Below are 26,930 nucleotides of genomic sequence, written 5' to 3'. Positions count from 1 at the left end.
TCTTCCTTACTGAGAAAGACACCAAACGGAACGGACCCTTTTTCTTCACTCTCCACCTCAGTGTTATTTCAACCAGTATTGACGATTCCACTGAGAATAACTACCGTGATAGCACCAGGTAGCCGGATTCCAGCTTTTGACCAGGAATATATCACCCAGTACACATTCTCCTTAATAAACTTGTTATGTGTTACATTTTATGAAGTTGTTGCGTTCGTCATTTCAGAAGCTTGTATTGAATTGTTTATTTGATTAGGTTGTGCCTTAAAAGCATCTAAACCCTAAACATTCTTGTAATGACTTATTTCCTGTTGATTGCGGTGTAATGCTGGTTCTGTGCAGTTCTAGGAGGTTCACCCTCCCAGGCTTTGTCTTCTCTCTCTGAGAAGGGGTTAGCTTACTGCTAATCGCCTGAGGCGCCTCTGCCAGGGAATGTCAACGTGATTGCATAGACATCTTTTACAGGATCAGAGTACTCAGAGCGCTGAGCTGACTTTTTGACCATTGTGTCACATTCCTTGCGGTGAAAGAGAAATCTGATATATAAACGGCTATATGTCTGTCTGTCTGCTTGCCTGACTGTCTGTCCGTCTGTCTCCATATTTTCAAACTCTATCTCCTCCGAAACTAAAAGTCGCAGAGCGACGCTAGGGGCCTTAAATAATTGGATTTTTTACGGGCCGTTCTTTTACAGGTCTTTAGCTGGTTAAAATAGCTTTTATGCGGGTCAAAAAATGGGTCAAAATTGAAAAAATCGTTACACATTTTGTACATTCATCTTAATTTATTTAAAAATGTTAATTTTTAATCAGTTTATATGCGTGTCACGTTGGTACAGTGGTAACGTCACCAGCTTTGAATGCTACAGTTTCGATTTCGATTCTAGCTGATGGTACCTAAATACTTTTTCTTTTTTTTTTTACGTTGGATTCACGACTCTATAATAATATATACGAAATCTGGACAAATTAAAAAATATCATATTTAAGCGTATTTTACCACGACTACCGGGATTTTACGCTCAGTCCAAGCCCCCCCCCCCTAGTTAATAATATCTTTGCAAAGATGCAAATTAGTAAATCAGAGTTATCCCCCTTGACAAAAAAAGTTTAAAAAAATAAAAAAAACGTTTCGTTGTCAAAACAAAAAAAATGTAACGTTTTCTACTTTGAACGAGTTCACATTTCTATTGAAAAGTTTGTTTTCTTTTAGTTTTTAAATTTTTTTTTTTTTTTCAATTTGGCTGCTTGTGCAGTTTAGTGATGTTTTAAACCAACGCATTTCAAGAGGAAACATTATTTTGAAACAAACAAAAATAATAATTACTTGCCTTTTTCTTTCACCGCAACTGAAATAATGGATTATCGGTTGAATTTTTCCTTATTTCCGACCGAGTCTGCTTATAAAACAATCATCCCGTCGAGAGAATTGAACGAAAAAGAAATTAATTTATTGCATAAAGTTAGTAAAATTAGTTTTATTTTTATTGGTAAATTTTTACTTTAACTGCAAATTTAACACTCGCCTTTAAATTGACAACTTTGAAAAGTTTTCAGGTATGTATGAAAACGAATATCATATTCAAATTGGGAGCAGACAAGTAATTTTCTGGATATTAAGGCATTTTTTCCAATGTATTACTTAATAAATGTCAGTGGCGTTCGCCATTCTTAACATGAGGAGGATGAGGCGTTTTATAACGCATGTGCATTAGTATTTTTCAGTCGAGGAAAAATATGGCCGCCAGTGAAATTATAATAGATTATATTGGAGAATGAAGGTTTTAATATCCAGAATAACTACTTGTCTATCCCAAATTTAAATGTGATATTCGTTTTCAGCATAACCTTCAAAAACAGTTATTTTTAAGGTGAGTGTTGTTGTTGAGATGCAGTTAAAGTAAAAATTTAACAAAAGTTTGTTTTTTTTTATTTTAAACGTTTCACATTTGTTTCTCCAAGATAAGACTGCAAATTAATGGAATAAGGAGGAAATATGGACGCTTGTGCAGTTTACGGACCGTGCTGAAATAATAACATTATATAGAAACCCATTCTTAACATGGGGGGGGGAAGGTGTATTGTGACTATTCTGTACTTTCACCTAACAATTTAATGCACCGTAAAACTTGAATTTAACCCATTATCCACTAGCATTCCACTAATGGGACGCTAAAAAATAACTGCATTTACATATAAAAGTTTCCCTTAATTCGGCCACTCATGGGTTAACTTGAAAATCCTATCTAAAAAAAATAGCCTGTCCGTAAATTGCATAAGCATCGAAATTTGTATTTATTTTTTTGTTTAATTGCTTACCTACATGGTTAGACACAGCTCACACTACATGATTAGACACAGATAGGTCACACTACATGGTTAGACACAGATAGCTCACACTACATGGTTAGACACAGATAGCCCACACTACATGGTTAGACACATAGCCCACACTACATGGTTAGACACAGATAGCCCACACTACATGGTTAGACACAGATAGCCCACACATGGTTAGACACAGATAGCCCACACTACATGGTTAGACACAGATAGCCCACACTATATGGTTAGACACAGATAGCTCACACTACATGGTTAGACACAGATAGGTCACACTACATGGTTAGACACAGATAGCCCACACTACATGATTAGACACAGATAGCCCACACTACATGGTTAGACACAGATAGCCCACACTACATGGTTAGACACAGATAGCCCACACTACATGGTTAGACACAGATAGCCCACACTACATGATTATACACAGATAGCCCACACTACATGGTTAGACACAGATAGCTCACACTACATGGTTAGACACATAGCCCACACTACATGGTTAGACACAGATAGCCCACACTGCATGGTTAGACACAGATAGCCCACACTACATGATTAGACACAGATAGCCCACACTACATGGTTAGACACAGATAGCTCACACTACATGGTTAGACACAGATAGCTCACACTACATGGTTAGACACAGATAGCTCACACTACATGGTTAGACACAGATAGCTCACACAACACTGCTAGACACAACTAGTCTTTCAAACAGTTCGACTGAAATAATATTTTATTCTCTCCAGTTCATGATGACGACACTTTTCATAAAGTTCGACCAGAATTGTATTTTAATATCTCCATTTCTCAATAAGACTTTTCATGGTATTCTTGCAGTATTTGACCCAGATCCTCAGGATTTTCCGTCAATTATGGCTCGAGCTTGACTGGCAATCACCGGATTAAGCCAAGTTCAAATATTGAGACACTAAATCGGCATTTTCTTTTTGTTGTTTTTTGTATAAAAAAAATGTAATTTTTTTATTACTTTTTGGGTGATGGGGGGGGGGATATTTTTTTGTTTATTTTTTTAACATTTGGTAAAAAAATATGATTTGTAAATTTTCTTGAAAAAACTTTTCTGTACTTGCACCTAACAATTTACGGTTTTCATAAAAATCGTTCATCTTTTCTTTTAAAGAAAAAACTTTAGTTAAAAAAAAAAACGTTTACTGCAGATTTTCTTGAAAAAAAAAACTGTACTTTCACCTAACAATTTACGGTAAAAAAAACAATCGTTAATGTTTTTTTAAAAAAAACAACAACTTTTGTTGATTAAAAAATAGTAAAAGGAAAAAATAATAATAATAATAATAATAATAATAATAATAATAAGAGTAAATAAAGAATACAAAATGCAACTTTTCTTGAAAATAAAAATTTTTATTGAAAAAGAAAATTGCAAAAGAAAATGGTACTTATGCACTTATTGAACTGTGCTGAAACAATAACGGTATTATTTAGAAAGCCATTCTTAACATATATCAAAAAAAAGTTGTTTTGTATTTAAAAATTTTTTTTTTTCAATTCATATTTTTGGCTTGTTTTTTGTTTTTATATAGGTTTTTCAAGATTGCGACGCCAAAAACAAAGACTATTTGAGTCGAGAAGATTTCAAAATTGCCGTGGTTTTGTTATTTGGTTACAAACCTTCAAAGGTAAATCGATCCTCGGGATTTATATTTGCATTTTAATCACATTTCTTCATTGCTCAGATGCGAACAAATCAAATTTGAGTTTATTTTCAGCAACGTCGTAACTTTTGATGACCCCCCCCTCTTTTCATTCCATGAGCAATGTTTCTTACAAAATGGAGAGAATCAATTTGAATGTGTATTACGTGAACATTTTCAATTTTCTTATAGTATTCATCACCATTCAAATTTCAATCAAGCCATCGCATTAAATTTTATCCTTAAGAGTTTTTGTAATCTTCACATGAACATATCTTGGTTAAAACAAAAATTTATTGATCAAAATAAGCACCATCAGAATCAACTCACTTTTCCCAACACAAAACAAGTGTATTTACGCCAGTAACGTAAAAATCTTGCATTCTGGTGGTGATGAAGTCACTCAAGGCATTTTTGATATCGCTTAGGTTTTTAAAGCATTTCTCACGCAGAAAGTTGTCGAGATGCTTGAAGAAGTGGTAATAGGTAGGCGACAGGTCTGGAGAGTATGAGGCAAAGTTTTGTTGCCGAATTCGTTCAACTTCTGCAGGGTCAGTTTAACAACATGCAGTCGGGCCTTGTCATGGAGGAGAATTAGGCCTTTTCTGTTGACTAATGCTGGGTGTTGTTGTCGAAGTTTCTGATGCATTTCATCCATTTGTTGAGAGTAATTCTTACATTCTGATGTCGATGAAGTTGCTGAAGGCGTTTTTGATACCGCTTAGGGTTTTTTTTAAGCATTTCTAACACAGAAAGTTGTAAAGATGTTTGGAAAAAAAAGGGTAGTCAGTAGGTGAGAGGTCTGGAGAGTATGGTGGATGAGGCAGAATTTTGTAGTCCACTCCGTTCAACTTTTTTAGGTTCGGTTAACGTGCGATCGGACATTGTGATGGAGGAGAATTGGGCCTTTTCTGTTAACTAGTGCTGGGTGTTGTTGTCGAAGTTTCTGATGCATTTCATCCATTTGTTGACAGTACTTCACTGCTGTTAATGATTTCGCTTGCATTCAAAAAAAACTGTAATGGATGAGACCAGTCGCAGACAACCAAACAGTCAGCGTGATTTTCTTTTGGTGCAACTCTGACTTCGAGAAGTGTCATTCATGGAGGTTAATTGGCGTCTAACCACTGAGCTGAGCATCGCTGGTTGTCGTAAACAATCCACTTTTCATCGCAAGTCACAATCCGGTCGAGAAACAGGTCGTTCTTGTTGCGTAAAAGAAGGAAAGATGACACTTCATAACGGCGTTTCTTTTGGTTGTCATTCAAGGCACCCATTTATCAAGTTTTTTGTCTTTCCAATCTCTCTCAAGTGGTTGGAAATCATTGTATACGTTACGTCTAATTCAGCAATAAGTTCTCGAACAGTTATGAGTGAATTGGCTTCAACTAAGTCTCTTAATTGTTCATTGTCAACATCCAGTGTCTGACCACTACACTCATTATTTTCAAGACTCTTGTCACCGCCGCAAAATTTCTTAAACCACCATTGTGCTATGCGTTCAGTAGTGGTTCCTGAGCAGAACGTTCTGTTGATATCACGAGCTGTTTCAGCAGCTTTTCGGCCTAGCTTGAATTGAAATAAGAAAATTATGTAAATTTGCTTTTTTCATCCTGTATTCAACGTTCCGAAAAGAAGACATAATTGTTTTAAAACGATTGTAATTTAAACGATTAGATAGAGTGAAAAACGGTCTTTACAATGGTACATAAAGTAAAGGTATAATTGCCATTGCTCCCAGGTCCACTCTGACCCGGAGTGGTAGTACCTGTTAGGGTCCCGACTATGGGTTGAATAGAAACTGACTTGAAAAAAAGATATATTCTATTAAAAAAATTTTCTTCAAAATAACTGGATTCGGCATTAAATAACCTGAAAAGGGTTGATATGCCATAAAGCAAAAACAACCAACCTATGTTAAAAGCGCTATAATCACATTGACTATTGCATACCCATTAACCCTTATCCTCGAGTGGCCTCCGGGCCTTGATAAGTGGTGATTCCTGTGTAAAAAAAAAAAAAAAAAAATTGAAATAAGAAAATTGTGTGAATTTGCTTTTTCTCCATCTTGTATTCAACTTTCCGAAAAGAAGACAGTATTGTTTTAAAACGATTGTAATTTAAACAATTAGATAGAGAGAAAAACACTCTTTGAGATGATATTAAATGATTTATAAAGTAAAGGTATTATAACGAAAACTTATTTGAAAATACATCATTTGAAATCAAAATTAAAAATTCCGCAAGAACTTTCTTATCAACCTAATAATTATTTACTCACTAGTAGTCATACAGGCCATCATCAAAGATTTCTCTTTGAGAACAACTTGTTGTGTTCTCTGGAGTCTTGAGTGACAACAAGTCTCCCCAAATTTCCAGTATTCTCCACCTCTTTCGATATTCTTTACAAAAAAATTTGCATTATTGCAACAACCGCTTACCATTGATTTCTTGTTGGCAGTGACCATTGGTCTTCACTGGAGCTTGGGTGGCAATAAGCCTCTCCAAGGTCCCAGTCATCTTTGCACTCATCCAGCAGAGGTCTAGCTAGTGCTTTCTCTCCTCGCTCTTTCCATCCTCCTTGACACTTCTCACTTATTTGGCGTTTTTTTAGTTTTAATGATTCCATGTTTCATTGTGTTTTACATTCGTAGCCGTTTCTGTATGTCCAGTTTGTGTCTGTAGTTCACGTGTGGTGTTAGTCTCTCCGTCCAAGGGTTTTCCTTAATATTTCTGCGGTTTTCGTTATCGTTATCTGTTGTATCTTTTTAATCATCCCTTTGATTCCCATTTCTCCCATTCTTTTTTCAAAGTTTTTCGGTATTGTTCCTAGTGCTCCTAATATTAATAGTGTTATCTTGACTTTCTTCATTTTCTAGATCCCTTTGAGCTCTCTGGCAAGTTTTGTGTATTCGCTCCACTTTTCAGTCTCTTTGATCTTCACTCTATGATCTGCTGGAACGGCAAAATCTACAATCTGGTGGGATTTTTCCTTCTTACTATTTTAACATCCGGTCTCCTTGCTTGGATAGTTTATCTGTTTGTATTTCCATGTCTCATAAGATCTTGTGACTTTCATTTTCCAGTACTGCTGCCAGTTTGTGCTTGTACCATTTGATTGGGGGTTGAAGATGCAATCGTCCGCATAATTGCCAGTGTTCTGCCTTCCCCACTTGATTGTGTCTATTTTTATATTCTTTTTGGACTAGTTTGCTGCATTCACTTATTATGTGGTTTATTGTTTCGTCTCTTTGTTCGCAGAGTCTGCATTTGCTGTTTTCTTGTGACTTGTTGATCCTTGCTTTGATGTGGTTAGTTCTAACAGCATTATCTTGTGCGCCTGTTATTAGTGATTCAGTTTCCCTGTTTAGATTTTTGTAGCCGTTTCCAAGTGTTTTATGTTAGTCTCATATTTTGTCATCCTCATGAATCATCCATGTAGTTGTTTCTCTTCCCATTTTTCTTTCCTCGTTTTATTTCTCATTTCTTCTTCGTCTATCTTTGTTTCTTCAGTGTCTCTTGCTGCAGTAATTATACTCTTGGTGTTTTGCATTATGTATTTTTCTAGTTCTTTTTTCGTGTTACTTACACAGTCTTCTATACAAACCAGCCCCCTTCCTACATCTTTCTTTTTCACAAATAGTCAGTCATTATCATCCTTTGGGTGCAGTACATTGTGCATAGTCATGAGTTTCCTAGTCTTCTGGTCGAGGTTCCTCAGTTCTTCTTTGGTCCAATTTATAAACAGTCTGGAGTATTTTACTAGTGACACTGCCCATGTGTTTCTACCTTTAATTAGGTTTCTACTATGTAGTTTAGTTTCAAGGAGTTTTCTTGTTTTTCTTCTTTTCAATTTTCTTTCATTTCTGTTGCTTTGATGGTGTCTGCTTCCAGAACTCACAAGTATTTGTTGTTATCATGTTCACCTAGTGCCCTCATCTCCGTTTGATTAGGTACTACCATACCTTCTGTTGCTTCAGTTTTCACCTTCTTATGATCAGCAGTGCACATTTTTCCATACCGAATTCCATTTGGATATCCCGGCTGAAGATTCTGATTGTGTCTCTAATTCTGTCTTTGTTTTTGCAAACAGTTTCAGGTCATCCATGTACATTAGGTGGTTCATTCATCTGTATTAGTAAACTTGTCATTTTCTTAGCCTAGCATTTTCTTAGAATATTGTTCAGGGGAATCATGGCTATAATGAACAGTAATCCCTCTTTGTATTTTAATCTCTGTTACGCATTGTTCATCAGCTGTTAATTCAAGTCTCCATGTTCTCATTGTATCTTCTATCAGATTGATTTTTTTTTTTTTTTACACAGTGATCACCACTTATCAAGGCCCGGAAGCCACTCAGGGATAAGGGTTATTGCAAGTACATTACGTTAGTGTGGAGATTTGATGAAGTGTTTAATTAAGTGTTCATTAGGAATTTGTTAACATTGGACTTGAAGACATCCAAGTTGTAGTCCGGAGGGAAGCAGACAGACGGAACAGAGTTCCACAGGCGTGCAGTTCCAAGAAAGAAGTCCCATCCATGGAATCCGCGTTTTGATTTAGGCACAGATATAGAGTGGGGGAAATTTTTCACAGTGGATTCAGCTAGATGGGTGTTTTTCGTGAAAGATTGGCGAGGGGGGACCAGAGATTGGAGCTCAGACGAGCACCTGCCATGGAAATAACAATAAAACAAGGATAGGCTCGCAACGTCTCTTCTGTGGGAGAGAGGTTGCAGGGTAGAGAAAAGGGCATCCCTCACTATGCCACAAAGTCTATTTTGTACTCTGTCAAGGCAGGATAGGCTGTTTTTAGCAGCTCCTGCATAGATATGGCAACAATATTCCATCCTTGGACGTACTTGGCTTTTATATAGATAGAGAATTGCATCAGTAGTGAGATATCTTCTGGAGCGGTAGAAGGATCCCACCATCTTTCCAGCGACCTTGGCAACAGACTTGATGTACGTGTTCCATTTCAGATCAGGTGTAAAGGTCAAACCCAGAAGCTTGTCAAAACACGGGGCCTCACCCAGACGAGAGCCATCCATCACAATTGATGCCAGATGGGGATCAGAGCGTTGATGATGTAAGGATAGGAGTTTGGTTTTGGATGCATTAAAGGTAACCAGCCACATCTTCTCCCACTGAACCACGCGCTCGAGATCAGAGGAGAGAGAATCAGAGAGAACTTTGTCATTTACAGCCTTTGATGTGTTGCCGTAGATGGTCGTGTCATCAGCATAGATGTCAACGAATGATTTAAGTATGTGTTTAGGGAGGTCATTGATGTAGATCAGGAAGAGAGTTGGGCCCAGGATTGACCCCTGAGGGACTCCAGCATTTATATTGCAAGCCTCCGATTTTTGTCCATCGACCACTACTATTATGAGCCTATCGGAGAGAAATGATTTAATGATTGAGAAAACATTTCCAGTTATACCGTAGCTGGAAATCTTGTGAAGTAGACCCTTATGCCATACCTTTTGCCTGGTATTTTGTACATTCTCAGGCATTCTATTATCCATGCTTGCAGGACCCTGTCATATGCTTTATTGTAGTTGATCCATGCCACGGCTATGTTTTTTTTTTCTACTTTTTACCTCTTTCAAAATCCTGTGGTCTATGTATAATAGGTCATGTGTTCCTCTTTTTCCTTTTTGGCATCCTTTTTAGTTCAAGTCCCCATAATCATGTTAACACACTGATTCTTGTCAGATCACTGAAGTTAAGCAACGTCGAATCTGGTTAGTACCAGATGGATGACCATTTGTGAATTCTAGGAACTGTATATGCTCTCTGCTTATCTCAGCATTTGTTTCCAGTCATCCTGTACATACACTTCACTTGTCACTGGTATTTAACAATGTCGGCTTAGGAAAGGGGTGGGTGGAGATTGTGAACCTCCTACCACAAAAATTTCACGTGCAGCCACCCCTTCGTGGGTATCCATCGTCTGTCAAAAACTGAAAGAGCCTGCTATTATTATTACCATTATTATTATTGTTTTTGTTGATAATAGTATTTATTATAGTTATTATTATTTTATTATTTATTATGTTATTTTCATTATTTTATTTATTATTTTATTTGGTATTATTTATAGTATTATTTTATTGTTTGTTTTTGTTGTATTATTGGTTTTTATTATGTTTATTATTAGTAGTATTTTATTATCTTATTATATTTATTTTATTATATTATTATTTATAAGTATAATTATTATAATTGTAATTGCAGTATTTATCATTGATATTATTATTATAGTTATGTTTTTATTATTTCATTTATTTTATTTGGTATTATTAATTGTAATATTTTATTGTTTGCTTTATTGTTGTTTTATTATTAGAATTGTAATTGCAGTATTTATCATTATTATTATAGTTATTATTATTTTATTATTTTATTTGGTAATATTTTATTGTTTGCTTTATTGTTTTATTATATTTATTATTATTTTATTATTATAATTATTTTATTATATTATTATTTGTTATTATGATTGTAATGGTTATAATTGTTAATAGTAGTATTTGTTATTATTATCGTTATTATTTTATCATTATTTTAATTATTATTTTATTAATAGTAATATTTTGTTTGTTTTTGTTGTTATATTGTTTGTGTTATATTTATTATCAGTAGTAGTACTTTGATATTATTATGTTATTTTATTGTTATATTTATTTTATCATATTATTATTTCTTATGATTCTAACTGTTATTTTTATGATTCTAATTGTTAATAGTAATATTTATTATTATAGTTATTATTTTATTATTAATAGTAATATTTTGTTTATTTTTGTTATATTTATTTATTATTAGTAGTATTATAATCTGGAGATATAGTTTAGTGTTAGAACATTCGATTACAGATCGAATGATTCCCTGGTCAAACCCGGGTGAACCCAACCATTTTATTTTAATTTTTTATTATTAATGAATTCAATTTTCCTTTTCTTTTTTTTATTCTATTCTTCCTTTTCATTTTTTCTCTTCATTTCTTTTTGTTTCCTTTTCTCTTCTTTTTCTTCTTCCTTTTTTATTTCCTTCACATTTTTTCCTTTTCTTTCTTTTTTTTTGGTTTTCTTTTTTCTTTCCTTTTTTATTTTCTGTTATTCCCTTGTGTTTTTGTGTTCGTTTTCATTTTTTTTTTTCTTTTTAAAACTGACAGGAAACAAATCTTTTTTTCTTTTTCTTATATAATTCTATTTTTTCTAATATTTTCTTTTCTTTTTTATAATTGAAAGTTTTATTTTTAATATTATTTTATTATTAATAGTAATATTTGTTTATTTTTGTTATATTAATTTATTATTAGTAGTATTTTAATATTATTATGTTATTATTTTCGTTATTGTCAATAATCATATTATTATTGTTACTGTTACATTTTCTCCTTATTAGTAGTATTACTATTTTTTTTATTATTGTTTATTTCTATTCTACTATTATATAAAAGTCACTTTGTGTGTGTGTGTGTGTGTGTGTGTGTGTGTGTGTGTGAAACAGGGATGTGTCATTGCCCCAACCCTGTTCTCCATCTTCATTACTACTATCCTCCATCTCACGGACAAACATCTTCCCCATGGAGTTCGGATTATGTACAGAACTGACGGGCGACTTTTTAACATCAACAGATTTAGGGCCAAAGGTCAAACGAACACCATATCCATTATGGAGTTACAGTATGCAGACGATAACACCCTTGTAGCCCTCTCAGAAGAGGACCTACAGTGTACACTGGTTGCCTTCACGAGGGCATACAAACAGTTAGGACTAACAATTAATATAAAAAAAAAACCCAAATCCTCCATCAATCACCACCAAACAGTACTCCAGTCTCACCCCCAAACATCTCCATCAACAACGCTAGACTGGAAAATGTGGACGACTTCCCATACCTAGGCAGCATCCTATCATCAAAAGCCAACATAGATGATGAAATACAACACCGTCTCAGCTGTGCCAGTGGGGCTTTCTCAAGGCTAAGGAAGAGAGTATTTGAGAACCGTGACCTTCTGGCAAAGACCAAAATCATGGTATACAAAGCTGCCTTGCTGCCCACTCTTCTCTATGGATCGGAGACCTGGACCACATACAGGAGGCACGTAAAAACCCTGGAGACGTACCACCAAAGATGCCTCCGAAAAATCCTTAGAATCAGTTGGAAGGACCGACGTACCAACACTAGCGTCCTGAGTGAGGCTGACATTCCCGCTATCACCGCTACTGTTGCTCAACGCCAGCTCAGATGGACTGGTCATGTTGTCCGAATGCCGGATCTCCGCCTCCCAAAACAGATTTTCTACTCTCAGCTTGTTGAGGGAAAGCGTGCCCAGGGTGGCCAAAAGATGAGGTATAAGGACAACATCAAAGCAAATCTAAAGCGGTTTCACATGGACCTTGAGACATGGGAGGACGTGGCTGGGAGCAGGTTGGCATGGAGGAGCGCTGTCCACGAAGGTGCTGCGCTTTATAGTAGTGACCTAAATCAAGCTGCTGAGGATAAACGCAAGCACAGAAAGGACAGATTATCAACCAGACACACCCAACCCCACCCCACCACCACTACCTTTATCTGCCCAAATTGCACAAGACAAATTGGGTCTAGGATTGGGCTCTATGCTCACCTGAGGACCCACAGAAGCCACAACGGAGGACAGTCTTACTCGGACACGAGTGACCGCCGATGATGGTGTGTGTGTGCGTGTGCGTGTGTGTGTGTTCTTTCCTCATAGGTTCCAAAAACGGCTGAGCCTATCTGTTGCAGACTTTACGCAAAGCTAATTTATACATCTGGCAGTGTTCTTAGATATGTTTTGTACAGAAATTCATCCAATAAGTATCGAAAATCAGAAAAAAATCCGATCTTAAAAAATTGTTTTTCTTTTAAAAAGGAATAATTTTTACAGCGTAATAGTTTATGTTACACCAGCAAAGGGAGATAATAAAATTTCAGCAAATCATTTCTTCTTATAAAAAGCAGATTTATCATAATCTGGAGATATAGTTTAGTGTTAGAACATTCGATTACAGATCGAATGATTCCCTGGTCCAACCCGGGTGTACATCACCATTTTATTTTAATTTTTTTATTATTAATGAATTCAATTTTCCTTCTTTTTTTTATTCTATTCTTCCTTTTCTTTTTCTCTTCATTTCTTTTTGTTCCCTTTTTTCTTCTTTTTCTTCTTCCTTTTTTATTTCTTTCACATTTTTTCGTTTTCTTTCTTTTTTTTGGTTTACTTTTTTCTTTCCTTTTTTATTTTCTGTTATTCCCTTTTTATAATCTTTTTTGTGTTCTTTTTCATTTTTTTTTTTTTCTTTTTAAAACTGACAGGCAACAAATCTTTTTTTTGTGTTCTTTTTCATTTTTTTTCTTTTTAAAACTGACAGGAAACAAATCTTTTTTTTTGTGTTCTTTTTCATTATTTTTTTCTTTTTAAAACTGACAGGAAACAAATCTTTTTTTTTGTGTTCTTTTTCATTTTTTTTTTTCTTTTTAAAACTGACAGGAAACAAATCTTTTTTTTCTTTTTCTTATATAATTCTATTTTTTCTAATATTTTCTTCTTTTTTTTTTAATCTTTTATAACTGAACGTTTTATTTTTAATATTTTTCTCTTTTGTATTTCAGTACGAAGTCGACCAAATGATCGGAAAATATTGCCAAGAAAATCCGAAAAATGGAGGTAAAATTAACTTTTCAACACAACACAAAAAATGTGTCAATATTTCGGAGACAAAACTTTATTTCATAAATATGCAATACAACATGTACAGTTTTGAACTGATGCCGTTTCTTTATGTCACAACTAGCAGGACCTGTGGAAATTCCACAGCGGACTTTCATATGTAAAATATTGATGTTAGCATTCTGTGGATGCTCAGTGTAAACAGAAAGACCCAGATATTATTGTAGCCCTTTTATTAAAATCGCAAAAGTGTTTATCTAAGCTAGCAGGGACGCTCAGCGTTGCCCGGTCGTAAGATACGCTAAAATATGAAATTTTAATTTATGCAGATTTTGCATATATTATTATAGAGTCAATTTTCTATTGGTTTTTATATGTTATAAAGTTGCGATATAAAAAAAAAAATAGATGATTTGAGTGCCATCAGCTATAATCAAAACTGTAGCCAAAACTTATGAAGAATTCTTGATAAAATTATTTATTACAAGAAATGGAAGGTCATAACAATTAAACAACAGTCACTCAGAAGACAAAAGATGTAAGTGTAATAAAATTTATTTAAGAATGAGAACATGGAATCCTATCCTAAGGAAATGAAACGAAACTTCTTTCGTGTATTTATCGTTTATTATTTCTTTCACTAATTACTGCAATCCTTGGTTGCAATTATGTCGCTTATCACCATAAGGTAAAAAAAAAAATATATATATAAAATAAAAATAGACCCAAAACAAACAAAAAAGAAAACATTCTGAAAACAAAGGAAGGTTTTTTTTGTTTTTTTTCATTTCGATAAAAAAACAAAAATACAAATAAAAGCAAGACTGGAAAAATAACCTCGAGCCCTTAATCACATAAAAAGAACCAAACTTCCTAATCACCGTTATATTACTCTGGCAACAATATATAAACAATGCTATAAAATAAAACAAAATTGCACACACGTTATCATATTAATATATAGAAAGTAGATTGTTCTTATTCTGGCAGCCATCACATGGCAGAAATATCCTAATCTCAATGTTGCTTAACTTCATCTGCATTTCCAACATATATTGCATATTTATTTAGTTTGATTATATTTATTTTGAATTATTTTGACTACTATTTGCATCTTTGTTGTTATTTTCTCGTGTAACCTGTGACCTTCTTCAGGTGGATTTCTTTTTTTTTATGGGGTATTTTAATCAAATCTGAAATCTAAATATTATAAAATTATAAATCCAAGTATTATAAAATTATAAATCCAGATATTATGAGATTATGAATCCACATATTATAAAATTATGAATCCAAATATTATAAAATTATAAATCCAAATATTATAAAATTATAAATCCAAATATTATAAAATTATAAATCCAAATATTATAAAATTATGAATCCAAATATTATAAAATTAAAAATCCAAATATTATAAAATTATAAATCCAAATATTATAAAATTATGAATCCAAATATTATAAAATTATAAATCCAAATATTATAAAATTATAAATCCAAATATTATAAAATTATAAATCCAAATATTATAAAATTAAAAATCCAAATATTATAAAATTATGAATCCAAATATTATAAAATTATAAATCCAAATATTATAAAATTATAAATCCAAATATTATAAAATTATAAATCCAAATATTATAAAATTATAAATCCAAATATTATAAAATTATAAATCCAAATATTATAAAATTAAAAATCCAAATATTATAAAATTATGAATCCAAATATTATAAAATTATAAATCCAAATATTATAAAATTATAAATCCAAATATTATAAAATTATAAATCCAAATATTATAAAATTATAAATCCAAATATTATAAAATTATAAATCCAAATATTATAAAATTAAAAATCCAAATATTATAAAATTAAAAATCCAAATATTATAAAATTATGAATCCAAATATTATAAAATTAAAAATCCAAATATTATAAAATTATAAATCCAAATATTATAAAATTAAAAATCCAAATATTATAAAATTATAAATCCAAATATTATAAAATTATAAATCCAAATATTATAAAATTATAAATCCAAATATTATAAAATTATAAATCCAAATATTATAAAATTAAAAATCCAAATATTATAAAATTATAAATCCAAATATTATAAAATTAAAAATCCAAATATTATAAAATTAAAAATCCAAATATTATAAAATTATGAATCCAAATATTATAAAATTATAAATCCAAATATTATAAAATTATAAATCCAAATATTATAAAATTATGAATCCAAATATTATAAAATTATAAATCCAAATATTATAAAATTATAAATCCAAATATTATAAAATTATAAATCCAAATATTATAAAATTATAAATCCAAATATTATAAAATTAAAAATCCAAATATTATAAAATTATAAATCCAAATATTATAAAATTATAAATCCAAATATTATAAAATTATAAATCCAAATATTATAAAATTATAAATCCAAATATTATAAAATTATGAATCCAAATATTATAAAATTATGAATCCAAATATTATAAAATTATAAATCCAAATATTATAAAATTATGAATCCAAATATTATAAAATTATAAATCCAAATATTATAAAATTATGAATCCAAATATTATAAAATTATAAATCCAAATATTATAAAATTATAAATCCAAATATTATAAAATTATGAATCCAAATATTATAAAATTATAAATCCAAATATTATAAAATTATAAATCCAAATATTATAAAATTATAAATCCAAATATTATAAAATTAAAAATACAAATATTATAAAATTAAAAATCCAAATATTATAAAATTATGAATCCAAATATTATAAAATTATAAATCCAAATATTATAAAATTATAAATCCAAATATTATAAAATTAAAAATCCAAATATTATAAAATTAAAAATCCAAATATTATAAAATTATGAATCCAAATATTATAAAATTATAAATCCAAATATTATAAAATTATAAATCCAAATATTATAAAATTAAAAATCCAAATATTATAAAATTATAAATCCAAATATTATAAAATTAAAAATACAAATATTATAAAATTATAAATCCAAATATTATAAAATTATGAATCCAAATATTATAAAATTATAAATCCAAATATTATAAAATTATAAATCCAAATATTATAAAATTAAAAATCCAAATATTATAAAATTAAAAATCCAAATATTATAAAATTATGAATCCAAATATTATAAAATTATAAATCCAAATATTATAAAATTATAAATCCAAATATTATAAAATTAAAAATCCAAATATTATAAAATTATAAATCCAAATATTATAAAATTAAAAATCCAAATATTATAAAATTATAAATCCAAATATTATAAAATTATGAATCCAAATATTATAAAATTATAAATCCAAATATTATAAAATTATAAATCCAAATATTATAAAATTAAAAATCCAAATATTATAAAATTAAAAATCCAAATATTATAAAATTATGAATCCAAATATTATAAAATTATAAATCCAAATATAATCTATATATATAAAAGCGAAAATGTGTGTATTTATGTATGTATGTATGTTTGTATGTATGTACGTGTGTTTGTGTGTCCGCTAAGAACTTTCGACAGACAGAACAAAAATTCACAAACTTGGTATCATATTCAAGCTCCATCCTTCGCCCGAAAAATATCGAAAAATTGGCCGAAAACGTTAATTTTTTCACCCTGAAATCGACAATTTTCTACATGGGGGGGGGCAACAAAACCCATTCTCTCATGACGACAAGCGATTCTACGCATGTGTCAGATGACGTCATGGCCTGATTTACTTTAAATAGTTGAAGAACTGACTAAATTTCATGTACGTTGTGTTAGCTTAGTTGGTTAGCGCATTGGTTCGTTATCTAAACGTTTTGGGTTCGAATCGTGGTGTGAGATGTCTTTTTTTAACCAGTGTTATTTAAGCCATTTTACATGTAACATTCGTTTTTCTGGGGTTTTTTTACTTCTTTTATTCTTAGGTTTTCATTAACACCCCCACCTCCGACCACACATCCAAAAACACCCGGGTACCCACCAATTTTTTAAATTTTAATATCGAAAAGGCTTATTTAAGCCATTTTTCACATGTTTTTTTTTTGTTTTTAGTTTTAATGTTCGTTTTTCTGTTTTCTTTTTTTGATTTTTACATTTAAAATCATTCGTTTGCCTTACGTTAGTTTTTTTTTTTTGTGGGTTTTTTTTTCAATGTTTTGATTACTCACCCCCACCCCCCTTTATTTTTCAGATAAGTTTTAACGTTCGTTTTTCTGTTTTCTTTTTTTTACTTCGCTTATTCTTAGTTTTCATTAACAACCACACACACCTCCAAACACTCGGGCAACGCTAGTCTATATATATAAAAAGCAAGACGTGTGTTAGTGTGTGTGTGTGCAGTTTTTGTGTATGTCTGGCAAAGACTTCTTTCGGGGTGGTTCTCGGGTTGGTTGCTCATTCTTATAACTTTTTATATGCTACCGAGATGATAATATTTAAGATTTACGAAACGAATCGGCGTGTATCTTTAATTTGGGCAACTTTTATGTGCGATTTTTGCCATATTGTGTCTTTGGCTTTTCAGTATAAAAAAAGTGAAATCATATATTTAACTAATCAATCAATCTATATTTAACTATCTATATATTGAACTAATCTGTATTTATTTATTTAATTAATCTATATTTAACTATCTATATATTGAACTAATCTGTATTTATTTAATTAATTAATCTATATTTAACTATCTATATATTGAACTAATCTGTATTTATTTAATTAATTAATCTATATTTAACTATCTATATATTGAACTAATCTGTATTTATTTAATTAATCTATATTTAACTATCTATATATTGAACTAATCTGTATTTATTTAACTAATCAATCAATCTATATTTAACTATCTATATATTGAACTAATCTGTATTTATGTAATTAATTAATTAATCTATATTTAACTATCTGTATATTGAACTGATCTGTATTTATTTAATTAATTAATCTATATTTAACTATCTATATATTGAACTAATCTGTATTTATTTAACTAATCAATCAATCTATATTTAACTATCTATATATTGAACTAATCTGTATTTATTTATTTAATTAATCTATATTTAACTATCTATATATTGAACTAATCTGTATTTATTTATTTAATTAATCTATATTTAACTATCTATATATTGAACTAATCTGTATTTATTTAATTAATCTATATTTAACTATCTATATATTGAACTAATCTGTATTTATTTAATTAATTAATCTATATTTAACTATCTATATATTGAACTAATCTGTATTTATTTATTTAATTAATCAATCTATATTTAACTATGTATATATTGAACTAATCTGTATTTATTTAACTAATCAATCAATCTATATTTAACTATCTATATATTGAACTAATCTGTATTTATGTAATTAATTAATTAATCTATATTTAACTATCTGTATATTGAACTGATCTGTATTTATTTAATTAATTAATCTATATTTAACTATCTATATATTGAACTAATCTGTATTTATTTAATTAATTAATTAATCTATATTTAACTAATCTACCGGCCAATATTAACATAATTTTCAAGAATAAATGTTTGTCAGTACTGCGCAAATTATCCTAAAATATTTCTTCTTTCCAATACAGGCTTGAATTTTGAACAATTCCTGGAAGTGATGAAACCAAAATTGTTAGCAAAAAACGAAGACGAAGAAATACGTCAAACATTCATGGCATTCGACAGCCAATGTAAGTCACACGTGATTTAACTTTTTGCTAAACATGCGTATTGATTGATTCAAGCGTGGCCTACGTAAATAGAAAGGCGTTCCACTAAAGTCACGTAACCTGTGCATTGTCACAGAATAAGGTACAATAGCCACGATTAGGTGATCGATAACTATTATGAGGATAATTATTTTCTGTTTGAATTCTCAAAGAAATTGTCGATGGATTCATAAAACTGGTTCAAATGCGATTGCATTTTCCTTTTCAAAAGATAAAAAAATGATCGGCTGACAAGAAAGTTTTTGCAGTTTTTAACTTTTAAATTCACATGAACATATCTCGGCTCAAACAAAACTTATTGATCAAAATAAGCACCATCAGAATTAACACACTTTTGCGAATGCAAAAATGCCAGCAACGTAAAAACCTTACATTCTGATGGCGATGAAGTTGCTGAAGGCGTTTTTGATACCGCTTAGGTTTTTTTTAAGCATTTCTTACACAGAAAGTTGTTAAGATGTTTGAAAAAAGGGTAGTCAGTAGGTGAGAGGTCTGGAGAGTATGGTGGATGAGGCAGAATTTTGTAGTCCACTTCGTTCAACTTTTGTAGGTTGGGTTTAGCAACGTGCGATCGGACATTGTGATAGAGGAGAATTGGGCCTTTTCTGTTAACAAATGCTGGGTGTTGTTGTCGAAGTTTCTGATGCATTTTATCCATTTGTTGACAGTACTTTGCCGCTGTGATGGTTTCGCTTGCATTAAAAAAAACTGTAATAGATAAGACCGGTTGCATACCACCAAACAGTCAGCATGATTTTCTTTTGATGTAGCTCTGGCTTCAGGAAGTATTGTGGAGCTTCGTTGGTGTCTAACCATTGAGATGTGCATCACCAGTTGTCATAAAGAACCGACTTTTCATCTCAGGTCACAACTCAGTTGAGAAACGGGTCGTTCTTCTTGCGTAAAAGAAAGGACACTTTATAATGGCGTTTCTATTGGTTGTCATTCAATCTTTGAGGCACCCATTTACTGAGAAACGTGTCGTTCTTGTTGCGTAAAAGAAGGGAAGGTAACACTTTATAATGGCCTTGCTTTTGCTTGTTGTTCATCTCGTGAGGCAATCATTTATCAAGTTTTTTGTCTTTCCAGTCTCTCTTAAATGGTTGGAAATTATTGTATACATTACGTTTAATTCAGAAATAAGTTCTCGAACAGTTGTGCGTGAATTGGCTTCAACTAAGTCTCTAAATTGTTCATTGTCAACATCCGAAGACCAACCACTACACTCATCATTTTCAAGACTCTTGTCACCGCCACAAAATTTCTTAAACCACCATTGTGCTGTGCGTTCAGTAGCGGTTCCTGGGCCAAGCGCCTTGGTGATATCGCAAGCTTTTTCAGCAGCTTTTTAATCTAGCTTGAATTGAAATAAAAAAAATTGTGCAAGTTTGCTTTTTCTCCATCTTGTATTCAACGTTCTGAAAAGAAGACATAATTGTTTTAAAACGATTTTAATTTAAACAATTAGATAGAGTGAAAAACGGTCTTTACAATGATACATAAAGTAAAGGTATAATTGCCATTGCTCCAAGGTCCACTCTGACCCGGAGTGGTAGTACCTGTTAGGGTCCCAACTATGGGTTAAATAGAAACTGACTTGAAAAAAAGATATATTCTATTAAAAGAATTTTCTTCAAAATAACTGGATTCGGCATTAAATAACCTGAAAAGGGTTGATATGCCATAAAGCAAAAACAACCAACCAACCAACCTATGTTAAAAGCGCTATAATCGCATTGACTATTGCATACCCATTAACCCTTATCCTCGAGTGGCCTCCGGGCCTTGATAAGTGGTGATTCCTGTGTAAAAAAAAAAAAAAAAAATTGAAATAAAAAAATTGTGTGAATTTGCTTTTTCAACTTTCCGAAAAGAAGACAGTATTGTTTTAAAACGATTGTAATTTAAACAATTAGATAGAGAGAAAAACACTCTTTAAGATGATATTAAATGATTTATAAAGTAAAGATATTATAACGAAAACTTATTTGAAAATACATCATTTGAAATCAAAATTAAAAATTCCACAAAAACTTTCTTATCAACCTAATATTTTATATTTGAACACGTGCAATTAAAAGGGAGTATTTTGTTTTTTTTTTGCCAGGAAAAATGTTGTAGTTAAGTTTTATTTTTTAAAGATGTATTTAATTATTGATTTTAAAATAATCCTTGTAATAGTCGCTCGCCTATCTACAGGATGGTCAAAAAGTCAGGTAACATGTAGGTAGAAAAAACAACGATGGATTGGTCGCCGTGGCCCAGTTGAATGGTCAGCCAGATCTTCGGATCTTACCCCTCCTGATTTCTGGCTTTGGGACTATGTAAAGGATAGCGTTTATGGCAAGAAGCCTGATACAATAGCGTCTTTAAAGTTATTTATTGAAGAGGAGATTGCGCGGATATCAGCTGACATGATTACACGTGTTACACAATCAGTGGTTAATCGCTTCCAGCGATTGATAGAGAGAAATGGACGACAATTAACAAAATAAACATATTTCATGTTTGTTTCATTTTATATTTCAATGTATGGTACTTAAATATACGTGTATTGCTAATATCGTTTTTCTTTAAAATGTTACCTGACTTTTTGACCACCCTGTAGATTAAATAAATTGTTCTATTCAAAATTCCACACAGATTTCCGAGTTCAACAGGAAGATTCCCATGTTGAACAAGATACACCTGAAGAAGTTACATTGGCCGAAACATGAAAATAGCCTGAAAATGAGAACAGTAGTCTGAAGACTCCAAACCTTACTTGCTTTCAGATTTCTTCTTGGTCACTATAATCTAATGTGTGATGCTATAATCTAGAATATATATCACACCTGTCTGTTTAAATGTATGTATGTATGTTTGTATGTCTGCCTAAAACTTTCGACAGAGGCGACGGATTTTCACGAGATCGGTATCGTTTTGAAGCTTGACCCTTTGGATGACAAATATCGAAAAATTGGTTAAAAACATCATTCCTTCACCCTCAACTGGGCACTTTTCTACAGGGAGGGGTCGCTTTTTTCACTGATATTTTCAAAAGTCATCCCTTCTTTTCGATTGACTAGCCTTAATTTAAACCTTCGCTACTTCCAGTTTGCCGATGGTCGTAACAGTGAAGACGTCACGCTTTTTTTTTCACATTCTTTTCCTCCTTCACGGTACGGGTTCGAGCCTGTTTGCCTACTACCGCTTTTTTTTTTTTTTTTTGCTCAACACACACCTCCAAACACCCGGGCAATACTGGGCACCCAGGCTAGTATCATAATATTTCTGAGATAGAAACACTTGAGAAAGAGGTTATGTTTCTTTACCACAACTAGTTTATCTCCTCACATGACAAATCATATGAATTTGTTTTAATGAGAATTGAATATTTTTTACTAAAAGTTCATTCTTATTTTTCTGCAGGCAATGGTTTTTTGAAATTAGAAGACCTGAAAAAAGTTTTCTCACAAGTTGCACCAAATTTCCCTGCCCATCGGATAGACAACATCTTTCGGTAATTCATTGATATGATTTTCTCTCTTTTTGTGTCTGCCAGTGTCTACATCACTTGATGAATCGTCACCAAACTTGTTCCAAATATCGGTCATGATCTAACTTAGATTTGATTTTATTATGAGGATATTTAGTTCAAAGATAAATGTTAAGGTCAAAGATTAATGTAATTAAAAAAGAATTGCTGTCAGCGTTCGTACGACTTTCTACAATCCAACCAAGAACTTGACTCCCCTACCCTCTTGACTTTAGTCTCCTATATATATAAAAGCGAAAATGTATATTCACTTTTTGTGTATGTCCAAGAAAGGCTTTTTTCAAAGAAGCGGTGGGTCGCCTAACAACTTTTTAAAACTTTTTATATCACATGTAAATCGTAATATCTCAGATTTAACAACGGAGCTCGCCTGTCTATTTAATTTGCTCGACTTCGGGAAGATAAATATTCAACAGTTTTCGCTCGCCGCATGTAGGTTAGGCCTTTTCCTATAATGTTTCCCCTTACCCCCAACATCTTGGAGGGGGGGGAAAGCATTCACGCACTAAATGAAATGCTACCCCGCAGTCAAAAATTTACCTCATTAAGTCATTAAAATGTGCACCTGCCAAATCCAAGTAATTAAATAAATTCAAACATGTTTCCGTTAGCATCTCGCAGTGGCACAATGGTTAAAACCGTCGCACTCTTTTTTTTCACACTTTAATTTCCAACTTTGCCTCAAGGGTTCGGGTTCGATCCTCATACTTACCTTCCAAAACTTTTTTTTTATTTTACACCCCCCCCTGGAGTTTTGATTTACTCTAAACCACAAACACCCGGGCAACGCCGGGTACCCCTCGCTAGTCTATAATATAAAAGCGAAAATGTGTTTGTGTTTGGGTGCATGCATTTTTTTGTATGTCCGGCAAAGGTTTTGTTTGGGAGGGGGGGGGGTCTCTCATTCTTACAACTTTTATATACTCCCTAGATTATAATATCTCCGATTTACGAAATTTCATTTCTCTACGATGTTTGACCTAGAAAAGCAGACGTTGACGTTCATTTAAGCACCTGCTTTTTTAAGCATTTAATTTCGACTATTTAGCGCCCTCTTAGCGTTGCGGTAATGTGTCCCACTTTCTTTTCCGCCTTCACTTCAAGACCTCAAGTTTGAGCCTACCAAAACTTTTTTTTTCTTTTACACCTCCAAACACCCAGGCAACGCCTGGCACCCCCGCTAGTCTATAATATAAATCTCACCTGTCTATTTAAATGTATGTATGTATGTCTGCCTAAAACTTTTGACAGAGGTGAAAGATTTTCACAAGATTAGTATCATTTTGAAGCTCGATACTTTGGACGACAAATATCGAAAAATTTGCCAAAAACATTAATTCCTTCACCCTCAACTGGGCACTTTTCTACAGGGAGGGATCGCTTTTTTCACCGATGTTTTCAAAAGTCATCCCCTCTTTTCGATTGTCTAGCCTTAATTTAAATCTCCGTCACTTCCGGTTTGGCAATGGGCACAACAGCTAACGTGTCACATTTTTTTTTTTTTTCACTTTCTTTTCCTCCTCTGCGATACAGGTTCGAGCCCGCCCGCCTACTACCACTTTTTTTTTTTTTTGCTCAACACACACCTCCAAACATCCGGGCAACACCGGGCATTCAGGCTAGTCTATAATATAAAAGGCAAAATGTGTGTGTGTGTTTGTATGTCTGTTAAAAACTTTTGACAAACGCAACCAACACTGACAAAATTGGTATCGTTAGAAAGATCGGTCTCTCAACCAACAAATATCCAAAAATTAGCCAAAAACTGGGCCGTTAATTACAGGGAGGGGTCATTTTTTTGTCGACATTTTTGCAAAGTCAGCTATGCCTTGCAATGACTAAGCTTATTTCGAACACCGCCGACATCATATGTCATGGTAGGCGCAGGACCAAGCAGTTGTGTTTTTTTCCTACTTCTTTGCGTCCTTCGTGTTACAGGTTCAAACCTGCCTGCCTATTACGATTATTTATTTATTTTTTTCACACCTCTCTCCACCCGGGCTACCTACTAAATCTAATTTTTTTTTTTTTTCAATATTCTTACTACACCACCTCTCCTCACCTGGGCAACGCCGGGTACCCTCGCTAGTCTTTTTATAATGCCAAAAGAAAGATAACTTGAATCGTAATTCTCTATTATACGACGACGCTTAGTTTCAATCTTTTCATCTCTCGACGCTTTCAATTTTCACAAAATTCGACATGTATTGTTTTTATATTATTTATTTATTTTTTTAATCATTTGAGATGAGGCTTCATATTTTGAGTATTCTTTATTTTGCGGACTGTTATCCTCATCTTCATAGTTGCTGTTGTTTCACCACATTTCGGCCAACTCATCCTCTGGCCTTCTTCAGGTTTCAGGTGAGCACTGTCTGAAGATAGCAGTTTCAATCCTACCCAAAGTAGGCCAGAGGATTAGTTGATCAAAACGTGTTGGGACAACAGCTATGGAAGGCAGTAATTACTAGGGCCGTGACAACAGTATATTCTTTTCATTCTTCTGACTCTCGAGTATATATCCAACACAGTTAATCAACCGAGAACCACATCAGTCTATATAAAAACATATAAGATATTAACGGATATATACTCAAGAGTCAAAACAATGAAAAGAATATGCTGTTGTCACAGTCCTAGTAATTACTAGGGAGACAGTTGCAAGACTCAGCATGTCGTGAAGTCCTAAGTAATTCACAATTGTATTCTTGAATGTCACCCGTACTTAGGATGTCTAAATGAGAGCACGCAACCCTCATGGATAAAATAAAGAGTTCCGTTCAAAATTCTGTGCAGATTCCTGAATTCGACAAAGATTGTGAAAAATAATTACTTAAAACAAGAATAATAGTTCGAAGAATCCAAACAATATGGAAAATCAATCTCCAAAAATTCTTAAACATAATTGCAATTCAAGACTCGTGCGTTGGTGATATTTATCCGTATGATTTAATCTATGCAATGCTTGAATATCGTGATTCATATGTTTTAATTGAATTTTCATTTCTTGTAGTGAACTTGACAGCAATGGCGATGGCCGAGTGAGTTTTAAAGATTTTGATTTTCTCATGAAACATGGCAACGAATCAGCAATTTGAGATGACATTTGAGCCGGCGTTTGATTTCCTTCAATTTGAGATGCTGATTTATGTGACAGCCTCATTTTGAAATGCTTTGAAAAGGTTAACGAGTTCACAAGGTCAAAGGATCACACCAGAGATGGAGAAGGGAGATTAATTATTGTAATTTATTCAATTATTAATTTTAAAATAATCCTTGTAATAGTCACCTATCTCGATTTAAATAAAGTGTTCTATTCAAAATTCCACACAGTTTTCCGAGTTCAACAGGAAGATTCCCACATTGGACAAGATACACCTGAGGAAGGTCCGGGGTTACAATGGCCGAAACATTGTGAGAATAGCCCTCAAAATAAGAACAGTAGTCTGAAGAATTACTTGTTTCCAGATTTCTTCTCGGTCACTATAATATAATATTTCTGAGATATAACCTCCTTTTCAAGTGTTTCTATTTCTTTACCACATCGTTATCTATAATCGAATGTGTGATGCTTTAATATCATGCTTTAATTAATCTTTGGAAAGTTGATAGTGGTTTGCTATGAAAACTTTCAAAGGTAAACGGGAGTCATCCAAACTTGTTTATAAGTTGAGAGTTGGAATGGTAACAGAGTAATGCGGGTGTTTATTGTTTGTTTTTTTTGTTTTTTTGCTTGGGGGGGGGTGATTAAAGATTTGGTTGAGTCTGTCTAGTGACTTGACTCTAGTCACTATCACAGCTTTCTTCACAAGATTTTTAAAATTAAAAAGAAAAAAAACG

General features: G+C 32.1%; 1 protein-coding gene across 1 annotated transcript; it reads left to right on the top strand.

Moving 5' to 3' along the window:
• The first annotated feature begins 1,139 nt into the window (after positions 1–1,139).
• LOC145260665 (EF-hand calcium-binding domain-containing protein 11-like) lies at positions 1,140–26,418 on the top strand. Its single transcript, XM_080119016.1, has 6 exons — positions 1,140–1,461; positions 3,917–4,012; positions 13,673–13,727; positions 19,412–19,513; positions 22,964–23,054; positions 26,104–26,418. The coding sequence occupies exons 1-6, from the start codon at positions 1,357–1,359 to the stop codon at positions 26,186–26,188; spliced, it is 534 nt and encodes a 177-aa protein (XP_079975142.1). The 5' UTR covers positions 1,140–1,356; the 3' UTR covers positions 26,189–26,418.
• The last annotated feature ends 512 nt before the right edge of the window (positions 26,419–26,930 follow it).

Source organism: Euprymna scolopes, chromosome 36, assembly GCF_053919585.1.
Source record: "Euprymna scolopes isolate OS-2025 chromosome 36, ASM5391958v1, whole genome shotgun sequence".
NCBI classification, from domain to species: domain Eukaryota; kingdom Metazoa; phylum Mollusca; class Cephalopoda; order Sepiida; family Sepiolidae; genus Euprymna; species Euprymna scolopes.
Note: the sequence above shows the minus strand (reverse complement) of the source record. Positions and strands in the feature narration are given on the sequence as shown.